We start from the raw sequence: 17,395 nt of genomic DNA on the forward strand, positions 1-17,395 counted from the left end.
CTAAATTCTCTAAAAAACTTTACATAATTTTGCTAGTTCCACACTTCTTTCTATGCTACATCTTCTTATGAATTAAAAGTGATTCCTGCAAAGTTACACGCACAGGGGAAATGCATGTGACTTTTTGTATACAACTATGCATTTTAAATTAGCAGTTGCTATTCAGGGAAAATGTTTTGAATTTATTACAGATTGGTCTCAGAATACATTTAGGGAAGTAAAAAGTGAACCCAATGTTAGGAATATTAGAAAAGAATTGGAGAAACTGATTGAGAGCATTCTTACGCTATAAGCAAACTAGTTGATGACACACTAATCAGTGTAAAGAATAGATATGTGTAGAATAAGGTGATGGAAGTGATCAAAGTCACAGCTTTCAGTCATAGAGATTAGGGTTTTTTTCAGCTTGGAAAAAAAGACTGAGAATATGATAAATGCTGTGAACACAGTGGCACACAGAGAAGACAATTTGGGAATGATTATTTCCTTGTTTTCACAACACAAGAAACAGGGAGCATCCCATGGAATTACTACATATAAAACAAACAAATATGATTTTTTTAATATAGTGGGAAATAACTTGTGAAACTCATTGTCAGGGAAATTTTCCCAGCTAAAAGAAAGGAATGATACTAATGTGTCAGAAATTTGCCTATTGAAGACAGACATGATGAGGATGCAGCTTCTGGCTTGAGAAATCTTCAGACTTTCTAAATAGAAGTTGTGTTCCCAATTTCACAGTCACTGGGCATTTTATAATAATTTCAGCAGAAAAATCTGTTTTTTAAAGCTTTTTAAAATGTGTTGATTTAAAAAGTAGGTATTTTACAAGTTTGGCAACCTGCAATTGACAAGTGTTTTTCCTGGTGACCCATTAACATCCCTTTAACCTCTGCACTAAAACAATTTTCTAATATTCCTATTTTTTAGTACGAATACTCAGTTTTTGTTAACATAAAATAGGTTGGGTTATTTCCTTTTAAATTCACTTTCTAAGACTGGAAAGCTGAAGCAAACAGTCCCATTAGGAGGATGGGCAAACTCAGCTTCTTCTGGTGCCACGGCAGTGATGACGGTGGCTTTTGCTGGAGTGGGGATGGCTGTGGGCAGTGCTCGCTTTCACACACACAGAGAACGATGAGTTACTTCTCTTCACCCTTCCGTCACACAGCCCTGTCCACATAAACCTGTGTCTGTGCCCTCCTCCTCCCATCTTCCAGCTGATCAGCCGCAATAGTCCGTGCCTGCTCAGTGCCTCGTGGAAGGGAACTGCCTATGGGTGGATGGTGGCATAAGCCATGGGACGGGCACTTGCACGCAGGCCACGCTGACGCCGTGAATTCCCACGTACAGAAGCAGGCTCTGTGGGTCAGGGAAACCCTCCCCTGCAGGCAGCTGGGAGCTGTCTCCGTGTGCTGTGTGCCATCCTGGAAGTTTCACAGCTTGGGAGCTCTTGGCCTGGTACTGGTATGGTGGGAAAGGGTTAGTGCAACCCCTTGGTGCAGGCGACTCACGGAAAGGGATGGCTAGAGCTCGGCCAGCCCTGGGATGCCCTGGGATAGGCGTCTTGCCCTGGGATGGGATTGCTGTGCCTGTGTCGCTTCTGATGGGTGTTTTCTAACTTGTTCTTCAGAATTTCCGTTGTGTAAGCTCTGGAGATGTGCAGATCCCAAGGCGTGACAGAGAAACGTGCAGGCACTCGGAAGCACAGCACAGCCTTTGCAAAGCAGCATCCTCCATCCAGGGTTCGCAGCCTGGCGAGGGGAGAGCTCCTGCAGGAGCCCGACATCCCACCCCCTCCCGGCGGGCGGGAGGCGGGGGGGGCGGGGGCCCCCCCGCCACCCCTCCGCCGCCCCCCCGGCCCTGCCGCCGAGCTTTCCCCTCCGTGGGCCGGTGTCTCCCGCCAGCCGCAGCTCACCTGACCGCCACACGGGTGTGCTCCCGCCATACCGCACGGCGGCAGCCGGACCCGGCACGGCGGCTGCCGCCGCCGCCGCGGGACCCGCGCCGCAGCCGGGCCGCCCCGGAGCGCCGCGCCGCCGGGGGTCCGCCCGGCCGTGCCGCCGGCGGGAGGCTGAGCTGGCCAGGGTACTGACCCGGCACGGCACGGCCCGGCCCGGCCCCGGCCCCGGCCCCTCTCCGGGCAGAGCGCGTCGTCTGCCGGCTTTGGAAAGCATTTGGCGTCCTCTGGGGCTCCCACATCTGGAGTTCTTCTTTCGCACGTCTGGCAAGAGCCGCTTGGTTTCGTGTTTTGCTGGGTAGTTTATTTCTATTTTTTTTTTAATTGACATTCAGGAAGGCAGTGTCCCTCTCCTGGAGCTCCCGCTTGGGGGCTGCCCTGCCCAGCACCTCCTGGGGTACCCTCCTCCTTGCGCTCCTTGCGTCTTTCCCTCTTCGCTCTCATCCTTTAAGATTTGAGGGCTGCGGGCTCCTTGCTGGCTGTTTCCCCTGGGTTGCTCTTGCTGAGATTTCCCCTGAGCCTCCAGCAGCTGTGGCCTGCCACCCCTCTTTCCTCAGTGCTGCTGGTTCAGAAGAGTGGTGCAGAGGTGCCCTCACCTCCTCCCCTGCACCAAGTACAGCCTGGCGGGGTGTGGATGACCAGGCACCGAGTTCTTTGAGGATCTCTATATCCCAGGCATCTACCCACTGTTTAAACTGGAGCTGTAATGAATGTGGGGTCTACTTCCATTTCTAGGTCTTGGGCAAGTTTCTTGGGTCTTTCATCAATCTGAGAAGCCAGAACCTTCCATGTCTTGCCCTGCATCCTGAATGTCTGCAGTGGCAGCTTTCTGACAACCCCATGAAGATGACTGCCAGAAGAGTGCCCCCACTTTCTGTGCCTTACACACCTTCTTCTGGACATCTAAGAAAAGACCGGGGATTTGTCTGAATGTGGCTTCCCTTCCTTGTGCTAATCCCTGTCACAGCAGCTCCATCACCTAAGGTCAGGATTTCAAACACTACTGCTGCCCCTCGTTCCTGGGTCTGGTCCCCTGGGCCTGCCCTTTGTCCCCAGACCCTGCTGACAGTGCACACAGGGCCATCCCTTCCCCAACCGTGTGTTTGCTGTGACCTGTGGTCCCCGAAGAGGGAGGTAAGGGTGTTGCACAGATCCGCTGCCACATCCCCTTTTGCACTCTCCAAGGTGCTGTCCTGGCCCCTGACCAGGAGGGCAGGGACTCTGGTCCCAGGCCAATGGTTCCTCCATATGAGTCCACATTAGCCTTGGTTTGCGTTTTAGGAGCCCTCCATTCCTTTTAGGAAACAAACTTGTTTTGACCCAGCCTGGACTCGATTGTAGCAGTTTGAAGAGAATTTGAGACAACATATTGACCATCTAGTTTCAAAGCTCCCTGCCTCTCAGTCTTCTCCTTCAGGGCCTCGTTGATGTGTTTTGCTCCATTTTGCCTTGGGGTTGGGGGGTGTACAACTGTTCCTTTCAGTTCTGTAGAAAAGGAAATCCATCACCCAGGAAGGTGAATGACTATTCATGAGCTCCAGGTGACACGCGTAGCTGTAGTAATAGCCCTTCTGGTGTGAGGGAGTGATAAGGTTGTGTTTCTCAATCTTCAGTTCTCCAAATATCTCACACAACAGGGTTTCAGGATTGCATCATCCATTAGTTGGGCAGAGTTTGGGTAGGCCCAAGTCCTACTCAGTGTCTACCTAAGAGGTTGTGCACCAAAAGCACATGGTCAGGGTGCAGAGGAACATTATTCCTTCCTCTTGCTCCATTTCATCTCTCTGCATTAAAGACCCTGTGCTGGATGTGGAAATACTGAGCCATATTTTCATGCTAGCTGGATGTTGCCCTATGTCCACTCCTGAGCATGCTAGCTGTGGGTGGAGGAGAGAACTCATGTCCCTAACTACAGACCACTGCTTTTATGACATTACTGTTCTGAGCTGTCTTTTTTAGGCAGCCTTTAGAGAAGCTGTGTCAATCCCAAGCTATGCAGTAAAGAGTCAGAGAGAGTACAGCCTGGGCAAGACAAGTGTAGGGACTCTAGGATGAGGCTCAGAGACAGGAAGATACTGTGGCTTCCAGTCCTCCACCCCACCTTTGGAGGCAGTTCCCAGCCCAAGACATATCAGAGCTTTGAACCTGAGATTTGACACCTTGAAAGACAGGAGCATGACTATTGGAAACAACTTTGGTGTTCCTTAATGTGTGTAACAATAATGGAGCTGGAGAGTGTACATGGAGCAAGACTTGACTCTCTTCTGAGATTAAGCTCCTTCAGAAACTTGTAGCTAGATGGGAATTAAACCAAGCAAAGTGCAACCTTGTGATGCAAAGGGTGACCTCATGCAATGTGGTGGAAGAACTCCAACTTCCATCCTTCCTTATCAGTGCTGGCCGCCTAAGGTTTTGTAAGAATTAGGCACAGCATACTGTGCCTGTGGATCTGAGCATGTTACAGAGTTTATTAAACTCGGAAAGGGACCTTGCAAGGACTAATTTGCACCATTCCCCTCCTGTTTAGACTGGACACATCTTACTTGATTCTTGTTCTGCCCTGCTACCCCCATCTTTCCATTTCCCCAGCAGGTGAGTAGTTCTAGGAGAGAGAATATCATATTCTTATTTCACAATATATCTTATAAAATGCTCATATGAAAAAAACCCAACTCTTAAATAACTGTCCTGCCTCCTGAATTGAATGTCAGGAGTTAGAAGGGTACAGAGACGTGTTCAAAGAGTCATAAGCCATGCTGACCTAACTCTAGCTGTGACAGCTGCAGTGAGGATAAACAAGGTGAGAACAAGTCTTCTTCATCACCTCTTTGACAGGCAAGGGTAAATGGAAGCCAGGCGTCACCAGGATGGGATTTATTTTTTTCTCATTATTTGGAGTCAAACACACCAGTAACAGGGTCGTAATATAAATGTTGGGAGACTTTTGCACTTCCCTGCAAACAAGGGGTCCGCACTGTAAGAGATCAACTGCTAGGCAGGTGAAGGATGGAAGGGGTGGTAGTTTGTGTTAGCATATTAAAGTCAGTGACTTGAGCTTTCTGTGGCGGAAAAGGAGACTTGAGCCAAGGAGGCTCATTGGATAGGTGGATCCAAGGGGTTTGGACCCTTTTTTTGGGTTGCTCGTGCTGCGTGATGGTTGTGTGGCTGTCATGTTGGCTGGTGCTGATCCAAGCGTCTGGTGAAAATGAAAGCTGAGGTTTGGCCATCTCCCTTTTTTCTTTCCCTTTTGCTGTAGACATTGTTCGCAGCGACATTGCCCTGGATAAGCAGAAAGGCTGTAAGATCGCCCAGCATCCTGACATAATGTTGGAGCTACAGAGGGAAAAGGCAGCTCAGATGCACTTGGTTTTGTTAAAGGAGCAGTTTTCAAACACATACAGCAACCTCACATTAACAGGTAAGGCTGCAAGTCCAGCTCTGGAGCCAGGAGCTGGGGCTAGTTCTTGCTAACTCACAGGTGTGTTAAAACCCTCAGGTGCTTCACCTCTGTATGAATTAGCATCTCTCTGGCTGCCTCTGTGTCCTACCAAGATTACTGGGTGCTGGGAGGGAAAGGACCTGCAGGAACTCGTGGTGGACTCATAAGGCCTCTGCAGCTGGCACCTACGCAGACACTCCAGATTTGGTGCCCCTGGACAGAACGTTTTCTGCAGTCTGACCTAAGCAGAATACCACGGCACGTGAAGTGCTGGAGAAATCTCCCTGCTAACTGTTCACGTTGATGGGGCTGCAGCAATTACTAAATTTGGAGTCCTTTAAGCTGCAGCTGATTTTTTTTTCTTTCCAGAGCATGCACTTTGTGTGAACCCAGTAAATATTAAAGAGCAAATATAAAGGGATAATGGCCCAGACAGAGATGAGAGGATACTCTTTTTCTGGCAACTGTTTGTATTATCCAGGGAACAGAATCTCAAAGGATGGAGGAGACTGCCACATTTTGGATACACATTTAATGGTGCTTGTAAAGGACTGAGGTCTTCAGGCAGTGAGCAGGAAGAAGGGTGGGATCCCAGCAGTGTCCTTTCATAGCTGTTCTCCTTATCACTACAGCTGGATGAGCCACAGATGATGGGAAGGAGGAAGAGACTAATAAATCAAACAAGATCCCCTTCCCCTCTTGCTGGGTCCCTTTTCTGTGAAAGGCAGGGAGGCATCTGATTTTTATGGCAGGAAGGGTCCTGTGCTCTGGTTGGGGAGGAGATGGCCAGCCCCGTGGTCACGTCCACTGCTACTGGGCTGGGAGAGGCAAGCAGGTCCTGTGCAACCTCCCCCCCCTGCTGCTGTCCCTAATTCAATGTCCAGCCCCTGCCTTTAAGCCAGCATGGGTCTGCATCCTTGCCAGGGACAGCAGTGCAGCGGTGAGCTCTGGCCCTCCTGGGGACAGGGGCTGTGCTGGACCCCTCCGGGACCCCACAGAAGTAGGATAGTGACACCAGAGCTGGCAGAGGGCTCAGCCCCAGGGGGCTGTGGGCACTGGGGCCACGAGCAAGCGTGGCTGAATCGCACCACTCCTGAAAGCCCAGCATTTAAATGGGATCCTCAGAGCCCTTTCTCATTCTCTGTAACGTAATCCACTTGGCTGTTTATTCCCAGTACAACTGCTGGAATCAACATTGTCAGCTTTTCCCCTGACAACTTGCTTACTTTCCACTAAACAAACTTCCCTCGAGAAGAGAAGCTGCTCTCCCCTATCCTCCTTCCCTCGCCTGCTTCAAAAGCTCTCTGGCATTGCTCACATTTTTTACAGAACCTGCAGAGCAGAGGTGCTACCTGGTTATCAGCTCAGCTCTTAGCCTTTCCAAGTGTGTTTACAGGATAGTTCAGAAGGTTTTAGCTCTAAGTCTCCAGGGGGGAGAGAGCAATTTCACTGGAATATTACCCAAAGAACTATTTTAATGTCCTTTAACTCCCTTTGAATGTGAGCAGAGCAACTTCATAATTGTTATGAAGTTTAATCTTTTATTTCATAGGCATAGTCTGAGAACATGGACTCTAGACAGCTAAGCATAATATTTAACTGGAACTCTACTAACTTGTGTAAATATTTCCCTTCTCCGTGATGGATCTGGTGTTTGGGGTGGGCAGAGGGGGTTGTACATCTGTTGCAGAAGGGCATTCCTTACCTTCAAAATTCAATCAGCCGGAGTTTGCTTGAGGACTTCTTTTTGTTCTGCACAGTGTTTTTGTCCAGTGCTGTAGGGAGTCCCTAGATCAGCAGCAAGGTATATGGGGCGAGGTTCAGGAGCAAGGATCCAGACCTGGTTTGGGGAGGGATAGTGAAGGACTGAGTTTGCAGGGGTGGAGTATCCAGGGGATCCCTGAGAACAGCATTTCCTCCCTGGAGGTCTGTATCCAGGAGTCACTTGGCCTTGTGCAGTGCATGTACTGTGGATGACCCTCAGTACTCAGTGTCCAACCTAGACCGGAGGAATATTCAACCCCACACCTCTGAGAGGGGTTCCTACTACTGCTAGTTCCTGCAGCACTTTAATTATACCAAAGAAATGTAAATGGAGCATCTTGCCCAAAGTCATGTGAGAATAAAAGTGCTTTACGATGGGATAGCTACTCTAGGAGAGCTTGGGAGTAGGAATACCACTGTGAGGCGTCTTTACTCCCGTGCTACTACTGCTACCACTGTAGTGATTTGGATAAAAAGTCCCCTTCTCTTACTCCTCCTCCCAATTGACATAGTTATATAAGCAACTTGAAAGACTATAGATCAGGCCTCCCATGCTGTCTGCACGTGTGGGCAAGTGATGTTGCCATCAGACTTCCATGCAGTATCCTCATGGCTTTAAGAATGAAAGCTCTTAGAGTGCAGTGAGTGCAATTCTGCAGTCCCTGTGGCATCAATGTAAATCAGGGGCTTTTTCAAATCTGTTCATCAGTTGCACATGGTTCCCAGTGTGCTCCTTATCTCAGCGATCTGGCAGGGTTGTGGTTTTGCACTGGGATTTAAGCTGCTCCCAGCAGCAGGTACCTCCAAGGTAAGAGGGTGTCTTAAAATGAAATGTGTTTTTTTGTGCTAAGACACAACTGAGACTGAGTGAAACCAGGCAGTCTTTCTGGCTCTCGTTCCTCCAGGAACACATGTTAGACTCTGGCTTAGGCCACTTCAGTTTCTCTGGACAAGTATAAGCTTTCCTCGGCTCCTGTCTGCAGGCTTTCTCTTGCATCTTGCATTTGCTTTCTGTACATGATCTTTCTAGGCTTACCTAGCCTGCCTCTCTGAGATGAGTGATAGTCTTTGATCTGTGACAGTACTATTTAAATGCTGTATAGCATTTTGAGCCTTATTAATCTTTGCTGCTCCCCCCTCGGTGCTCAGAGATAGGTATCTTGTTTCACAGATCAGCATCTCTGATGCTCTCCTGTGAGCCAGTGGTAGAGCAGGGGGAGAGTGTGCAGCCTCACCTGCTCGCCTCTGGGAACTGGCTCTCTCGGCTCAGCCTGCGGTGGGATAGGGAAGGAGAAGGAAGAGGAATCTTTCACTAGAAATGCTTTTCTGCTCCTTCCCAGTCGAGTTATGTGGAGCAAGTGGGGATTCTTTTATGGCTTGTATCAGCAGGAGTAGAAGTTGCAACCATCACAGCAGGCTCCCCTCCTTTGCAGCCCTCAGGAGAAACGTCCAGGTGACAGTAAGGTGATTTTGGAGCCCTGGAACGGAGGGGTGAATGCACAGCATTGGGCTGGCAGCAGGTGGGGTGTGAGGAACTGCCCAGGGCAGTGGAGACACAATGTGCATGCAGGCTTTAGGGAATGAGATTGTGGAGAGTGGGGTAGCAGCAGGCAGAGCTTTGATAGATTAAATTTGAAACCCTCTATCTGTGGTGCCAGTCTGGGCTGGGTTCATGTACTGTACTTATACTTCAAGAGATTGGATATCCGCAGGTTTCTGCACTGTTATTAAGTAAAGCCCATTAAGCCTAATAGAAGAGGGAAATGCTCAGGTCAATAGACATATCTGAAAAACTGTCCCCTCCTCTATTAACATGAAGTGTTAAGTGTAACTGAGCTTCCCAAGATACAAGGACAAACCATAAATTTGCTTTCAGGAGTTCTTGTCCTGAGGAAACAAAATAGTGCCCCACTTCTCATTCTGAAGAGCAGAAAAATGTCTCTTCTTTCTGCTCTACTTTCTGCTGGAAGTTACAATGCAGATTATTTTGCTGTATCAAAAGGCTGGTGATAACAGCTCCCCAGCCTGTCCTACCACACCACATATGCACTGAAAAACTGGTGAGGAGACTGCAGGTTGTGTAGTGGGAGCCCCTTACCCTGTCACGTCATGCGACACAGCCTCTAAAAGCAGTGGTTAATGGAGGACACCCTCCCCACAGGGTACATAATGCTCCCAGTTGATCCTCCATGGTCCCACCCTGCTGAGGGTGTTAGCAGAGAGTCTCTTCCAGATGCACTGGGAGAGACCTAGGCAATTAAAATCAGGTGGGGGCTGCTAGGACCAGAGTTGAGAGCTGCTGAAGAGTGCATTTCACTGTGTCCAATATTGCAATCAGGTGTTTTACATTGGCATCCCATTACCCCTGTTAAGGTCATTAGATAACTTAAACTCTGCTATAACAGTGGTTGTGAGCTCTTTGCAAGGCCTTCCTTGCAAAAATCTGCTTCTGGAGATGTTAGCCACCAGGCAGAGACCTTCTTCATCTGTGGTAAGTGGTATGGGTGTGTGAGGCGGTGGTGATGGAGGGCACGTGCCAGCTTTTCCTAAGTAGGGATGCACAATGGTGGCATGAGTGGGAGCAAAGCAGATCATGTGGGAGCAGAAGTGTGTGTGTGGCTACTGCAGAGCAACCATGCGTGGGGTGGCATGAAGTAAGGATAAGGGCAATGTGTTTGTGTGAAGATCTTGCAAGAGAGAAGCTGCCCCGCAGAAGTATGTTTTTCTCCTCTCCTGTGAAGACAGTAAGAGCTGCAGTCGCACTCGTTCCTTGGCAGGCAATCACACGGCTCAGGTCAAGCACCTGTGACATTTGTGTTTCCTGCACTTGTGAACCTCCCCCGGTGGTTTTGTGATCCCTGCTGAATGCTGTGGGGTTTGTGAGATGGTGGTCCTGGAGCAGGACACCTCTGTGGGGCCTGGGACCTGTCCTGTAGGGTGCTGGGTCTGGAGGGGGCTGTGGCTCAGAGGCTGCCCTTGTGAGGGGGTCTGTGCAGAGAGCAGGGCGTGGGGCTGGCTCTGCTTTTGGTGCCTGTGCTGCTGGGTAGAAAGGCTGCTCTGCTTGTTTTTGCTGGAGTTTTCCCCAGGTATATGGTTTTATCTCCAGTTATAGCTAACTCCATGGGGCTGGAGGGGAGGCCACCTTGTGAGATGGGACCTGGGAGGGTCGTTGCAGAGGTAAGTGCAGGTTCCTTGCCTTTTTGGCACCTTGTTTGGGATCAGCAGCTTAAATGTCCTGTGGTCTGCACAGCAGTGCTATGTGTCATAGCTGTTTTACTGGGTGCTGCATCGGGGTGGTCTGCACTGCGCTTGCTCTCTAGCTTTCCCTCAAGGAGAGTGCTCTCTGGGGCTTTGCAACAGGCCTGTGAGTGGCTTTCGGATCAGGCTGTCTGCCCTTCTGTCCATCGCAGCCTGTTACGTTATATATGTTATCCACAGCATTGTACGAAATAGATCCGAAAAGGACCTCAAGAGGGCATCTTCTAGCCTTTTCCATGACAAATCAGCTGTACCTGGACTCCGCTTGGGGAAAGGTGCATAAGGAGAAGCAGTATCTTCTATGTGACCAGCTGATACAGTTGGAAAACAGACAAAACTTGGGGGGCTTGAACCCTTTGTCAGGGCTGAAGAAGAAAAAGCGGCATTCAAAGCTAAATACACAGTGAAAATAATTTCCCTGAGTTTGTCTGCTTGATTAGCACAACTGGGGTACTGGTAGAGAAGTCACGTCAGCAAGGGGAAGACAATAATGCCATCAGCTCCTATGGGAAAGAAAGAGGGAGAGAGAATTGCTGTGAAACACTGAGGGGTACCTGGGAGGAAGGGACCAGAAAAATTGTACTATGTCGTTAAAACAATATCTCTACCGAGCCCATAGTTAATGACCAGCAGAGTTGCTGGGTCCATTTTGAGAATGGTTTGCAGGTGTCTTCTGAGACCTCAGGATCAGAACTGAGGGAGACAGTGCTGGGAAAAATAAACCATGCAAAACAATCTCTTGTAACTGAGTTTTTTTTGTGCCGTTATCAGTTGTTTATATGAGCTCATTCTGAAGGAAAGTGGCTGGTTTTTTTACTACACAGCTTTCTGAGGGTGTTTGGTGTGTAGCTGAAATATATTGCATTCCTGGGCATGCCTGTGTAAGGCTAGCAGGTTCTTGAGCTCAGCAGCTGGGCACCGGCGTTGCCCAGGTTGTGGGGACATCGCTGTTAACTGATTCAAATGTTGTGGCTTTATCCTTGTCCTTAAACCTCCTGTGATGGGAGATATGTACCCTCCCTCAGTAATTGGCTCTAGGGTGTAATTATCTATATCATTATGGAGTTGGTGTTTTTAAAATCTCTCACTTCAATTTAAGCCCATTACGGCATGTCCTCTCCCTGTGGACGAGGATAGCAGCTTACAGCACTCCTTTCCTCTTTGCAGAAATCTTTTACATATTTGAGGCTTGTTATCATGTTTCCCCAAAGACTTTTGTTCTCTGTGCTGAACAACTGCCTTTCTTTTGCTCTCTCCTCATGGCCATGTTATTGTCAAGTTGAATGACACATGCGTGGTTTATTCTGCCTCTTGAGGTCCCTTTCAGTCCTCTTTAAATTTTTTTTGCAGTTCTGTGTTTTGTTGGGGTCCCTTGGGCTCTCTCCACTCGGTCTGGGCTGTTTTTGAAGTGCATTGCCTTGAAATGAGCCCAGTATTGTAGCTGAGGCCTTTCTTGACCGAGACGAGCAGCAGGGTTATTTTGCGTTATCTCTTGCGTGACACTCCTGTCTGTGTACCCCTGCATAATCGTGGATTTTTTGGGGATACAGTATTGCTTGTTCATGCCTGCACTTTTGTGTACTATTTTCCATCCAGGGAACACACGGCTGGTTGAGATTTCATTTCGGCTCTATTTTCCTAATTTGCTAATTCAAATGTTACACAAAACTGGAGGTAAAGCCTTGCGAAAGTAAAGGTGTATAACATCTGTTGCCTCTATCTCGCATACGAGGCCCTTTTGCTCTGTCAAAGAGAAGGCAGGTTGGCTTCATGTGGCAGGGCTATTGCTTCCAGCCCTTCCTTGCAGATGGATTGTTTGATGATTTTTCAAAATTTTTCCAGGAATTGAAGTTATGTTGACTGGCCTGCAATTTCATTGAGTTATCAACCTGTTGAATATAGTCACTATATTTGCCCTTTTCCAGTCTTTTGAAACCTCATTTGTCTTCCAGAAATTCCCCGAGATAGTTGCTGATGGACCTCAGCCTATTTGACAACATCAAACTTCAGTAATCTTCATTCTACTCATGTGCTACTACGCCTTACACTTCTACTCTGCTGCTTTTAACTGCATTAACTTTGTGGTCTTAGCTGTCCTTTTTTGGGAAATCTGACCCAACAACAGCATTAAATGTTTCAGCTTTGTCTCTGCAAGTTGTTGGCTATTGTGAAATTGCGTCCCAATTTATACCTCTCTGCTTCCTGAGACAGCTGCGAGCCAAACCCCTGGGATCCCCCGCCTCCTCTTACCCTAATTAGTAGTTTTACAACTCGTTGTGTGCTGAAGGGGTGGGGGTGTGTGTGTGTGAGAGAGGTCATGAAGGTGAATCTCTTTTTCAGGTGACACTCTCTAGTCTGTTAAGCAACACTTTGGCTTTCTCATTATCTGTTTTGGTTATTGCTTTTGTAACTGTGGGGAACGTGGCTTCTTATGATGTTTTCAGTATTTATTAAATTCAATTTACTGTCTAATTTAACTAGCCTCACAAGAGAAGATATTTTATAAATTGTGTATCTTAAAATTAGCAATTATATGTACATTATAATATGTAATGTCATTACCAGAACCAGCCAGTTCTGGGTGCCGTGTAGAGAATAAAGAAAACACATAAACCTAACAGAAAACAGATTTTTGTGGGAGGGGGGAGGGCTGACACGCACTAACGGCTTTGGAAGGGCTTGTGGCGTGTTCAGTGGCATAAACCAATCTATTAACCTTTTCTCCCTGCTCAGGAGGTGATGAACTCTTTGGTCTGTCTCTTCCCACCGATGTAGTTATCAAATGTCTCCTCATTACCACTGGCAATCCCTGCTGTGAGCGGTTTCTGTTGAACGCTTGGCTCTTTTGCTCTGTCCCTCTCTGCTGGTGCCGTTGCTTTGTGCTCATCCGCATCAGCCTGATGGAGTTTCCATTTCTCCTTCATGTGCTATAAGCCATGGAGGAGTCTCTGATTTACCCTTATCGTACCCCCACGCTAGGATAATTTGCATTTGTTCCCTTATCTTGTTGCGTGTTTACAAAACACCATCTTTCCTGAACTCCCTTTTCATTTTGCATGAAATCTCACTTGCCAACCCTCTGAGTTTACTAAAGCCTCTGTCCTTATACTGCATTGCTTTTACCCTGCTGCTATTTCCCTTCTATGCCTAATGAGCACAAACACTCGTTTCTGGCTCCCTTGCCCATGGTGCTTTCCACCTTTGTGTTTTTTTCCCAGTTTTTCCCTGCTGATGGGAATCAAACCTCGAGGAGCCTCCTTCCTAGTTTTGTTCCTGTCTCTTCTTTCACAATTTTTTTTCTCGGCGCATTCCAGGAACTTGATGCAAGGCTGTGTCTGATGTCTTCCTTTCCCAGCAAATGTGTGGGCAGTTAAAGGTCCCTAATTACCAGTGGGTTCTGTGTTTCAGATGCTCCCAATAAGCCTGTGCTTCTGATCTCCCTGATTTTGTAGCCTAAAGCAGACCCCCAGTGCGCCAGTGTCTGGGCTCCTTCCACTCTTACGTTACACAGAGGTTTTTATACCTGCCCTTTGTACTACTGAATTTCACCCCCTGCTTTTATGCTGGGCCCCAAGATCATTCAGACCTTCTTGTGTGATGTTTCTCATCCTCTGCTGTGCTGATGATAATTTTCCTCTTCGTCAGCATCATGCTTAACTTCAGCTTTCAACCCCTGGAGCTTGCTTTGCCTCTCGCCATCAGGTTAGAAACCCCCTCTCCCCCCATGCCAAGGTAACGCCTACGAGCAGCAGTCGAATCTTGTTGGTTTTCCTCTTTCATAAGCTGAATAGATTTGGCTCCTTAAGCTTCACTTTGCCAATGTCCCTTCGTAGCTCCTCCTTTGTCCTGTGGCCGTGCAGGACAGACTTTTCCATCCTGGAGATAGGAGCTCTGTATTGTTTTCCCTTACATGTATTATCTTGTGCTTGGCTGAATTAAAGCATGCTTGGTTGGATGGTGGCCATTTAGCCATACAAATTGGATCTCAGGGTAAACGGGGGCTGTTTTGTTCGTTATTTACTAACCTACATTTGTGCTATTTGCAAGCTGCCTCTAAGGATCTCATATTTATATTTATCTAAATGATTGGTAAAAACGCTGTGGGATGGGAAGCAGGCGATGGATACGGTTTTGTCTCATCAGCCACTTCTATCCATCTAGTTACACCAAATTATTTCTACTAACGCAAGTTCTTAAATCAAGCTGTAACATCAGTTAGACAGGACTTGATTCTGTACAACATATGTTGGCTGGTAATTAGTTGAGACATGAATATAATGAATTATTGGTAGATTCTCATATTGGCTTTTAATTACTTTGTCTAGGTCTGTGTCAGGCTGGCTGGCTGTCACTCCCTAGGTCAGCTAGTCCTGCTTAAGCACTGGCATGGGGTTAGGGCTCTCCTACCCTTCTAGAATTACTTGGCATTCCAAGATTTATTAAAAATTAGCATCTGCAGGTCAGAGAACTCCTTAGTGCACTCAGAGGTGCAAATTATCCAGGGTGGGTGATTTAACAGTGTTTATCTAAAGCAGATGTTATTTAATACATCTCCTGGTCATTAGTAAACTGTGAAGTACATCATTGTCTTATGATGAGTTAATAATCATCTCTTTTTCCCAAATACAGAGAGCATATAACTATATTTTTGTAATTACAGTGGTAATTTTACTGTGTGCATAAAATAATGGATCTATGTCTCTGTTCACATTTCCCTTCTTTTCTCTGTATTTAAATTCCCACTACTAACTCGGCAAGGCATGAATTTTTCCATCCTGTTTTTTAAATACTTTATTAATTTTCTACACTTTGTAATTTGCAGTTGGTTGCTATTTCTTTAGCTTTACAATCGTGGCTTATATTGTTTTCTGTTATTGCTTCTATACCACTGCATGAGGATGGGTTTCCAACTAAAATCCCCTTCTATCATGGTGGTAGATATGCTGATTTTGGCCATCTAAAGCACCTAAAAACAAACTAAAAACCCCTTTAAATATTCTTTTGGATTCTTTTGTCCAGTATTTTCTTCCCGATAATTTAATTAGATAATTTTTCTCAGCCTGGAGAAGTTGAAGCATCTTGTGTATGTATTCCTGCCTGGGATTACAGTTCCACTAGCTTTTTCTCAGATGCAGTCTTTGAGAAGGTGGCTGCCGATGTGGACAGAGCAGGGAACTCCGTGTCTGGTGAGTTCTCTGCATTTTTAAAAAATTTCCTAGCAAATTGTGACATAGCAACAGATTTCACTGCAGTCGGAGGATTAGCGCCAGCTTCAGCGCTCCAGCCGCCATCCCTATGTATTTGCTCTCCACAAAAAATAACGGGAATGATTATTTACGTGCTGCTGAGAAGCTTGCAGCCGGGAATCAGGGATGTGTGTCTGGCGTGCAGGATACATCTCTGACAGACTTGTGCTTTGTGGCCGGGCTAACTCATGGAGAAAACAGAGAGGAGAGAGGGGAGAGGTGCGGTTGGTAAGCCTGGCTTGGCGGGGAGCGATGGGGATAATCTCTGCGGCCGGACCCTGGCTCCTGCCTGCACCGCGCTGCTCGGTGGGGGCACTGCCTGCTGGTGGGAACACAGTTTGGTTCCCAGGGCTTGTTCTCCGGTTGTTCGCTCTAACCCCTTTTCCATCTGTCCGTTCATTTATTACTTACCACTTTCTTTTGCTCTCTTCTTCGTTAGCTGGTTCCCAATGCTCCTGGCTCAAGAAGGGGCTGTCTTACGGGGAACACAAGGGCAGCAGCAAATGCTGCGGCTCTGCCAGCCTTCCTTGTCGTGGGGACTGGATTGTGTGGCATGCACAGTTAATTAAATTCTTTAACATTTTTCCAAGTTGGGAAAAGGGTCAAAATCCTGGAAATAAGTTCACAGTCCCACACGCAGTCTAGGCTCTGCTTGTTCAGAGACTCATGCTGGCGATGGATACACTTGAGTAGGAGAGTAACGTGAGAGCCTGTAGAAATGCACGCTTTGTGCAGCTAAAAGTGGTGTGGGGAAGATTGAGGTTACAAGGTGTTCAAAAGAAACTTTGGATCTCTTTTTACTTCATTAAGTTTTATATTGGGCTGCTGTGCCAAGAGACTTTCTTAAATTAAAAACTCCATGAATTTAATTTTTTTTTCCTGTTGAAAAGGTGGCAAAAGCAAAGGTTTTGTAGGAGAAACTGAAACCAGTTCAAATATAATTCTATTAACTAATTAGGGGAACCCTAGAAATGGGGCTGAGACTTGCAAGCCTTTTTTCTTCTCTTTGCTGGGGCACTCCAAGAATCGGATCACCTGGGGAAAGCATGTTTAAGAAATACCAGATGGTCTCTGCGATGCTCCAGCTGTGGACAATCACTCCCAGCCAGGCAATCTGCCTTGCTGTCGAAGCCCTCTAAAACTGTGCTGCCCATTTGTCATGCTTCTCCAATTGCAGCGCTCTGGATAGCTTCTTTTTTCCTTGTCTGGCTCTTCCTTTCCAGTTTTTATCACCCACCCCCTCCATGAGCTAATGTAGTAACATCCCTTCATTGGCTATAAATCCATTGAAGAGCCATATATAAAATATTACTTTGTTAGGGAAGATTGGGAAACATCTGTTTTTTACCCATAAGAGTCAGTCTCTACTTGTCTCGTATGACGATGTGACTATTTATATATCTGTAAAGTAAAAAGAAGGAGAGAAAGATGGGAATCCTAGAAACAATTTGAGTGGAGCCTCTAAATGGAGGAAACTGGTTCAGCTGTGGGATTTGTTTGGAGGCTAATGCTTGGGGAGCGGGGCACAGGCCAAGAAATTGCTTGATGTCTGACAAAGTAACAGTTGTACCAACTGCAGAAGGTTCTTCTGGAAACCTTTGATCTTGTATAACTGTTCCTAGGTGCTCTCCGGCACATACTCACCTGGGAAAGCTGTGGGTCTAAACCATTATGTATTATCTACTACATGGGAAGAGTCACAGTCCTTAGATCAGGATGAGGTTATAG

The 17,395-nt window shown here is 47.1% G+C and overlaps 1 protein-coding gene across 1 annotated transcript in view; it reads left to right on the top strand.

The window, feature by feature from the left end:
* Nucleotides 1–17,395, top strand: part of HPSE2 (heparanase 2 (inactive)) — a 112,038-nt gene that overhangs the window by 8,028 nt on the left and 86,615 nt on the right. Inside the window, exon 3 of the mRNA XM_059820955.1 lies at nucleotides 5,217–5,378. Coding sequence (XP_059676938.1) covers nucleotides 5,217–5,378 — 162 coding nt within the window. The remainder of the gene's footprint in view (nucleotides 1–5,216; nucleotides 5,379–17,395) is intronic.

The sequence above is a fragment of the Gavia stellata genome, chromosome 9 (genome assembly GCF_030936135.1).
Source record: "Gavia stellata isolate bGavSte3 chromosome 9, bGavSte3.hap2, whole genome shotgun sequence".
NCBI classification, from domain to species: Eukaryota; Metazoa; Chordata; class Aves; order Gaviiformes; family Gaviidae; genus Gavia; species Gavia stellata.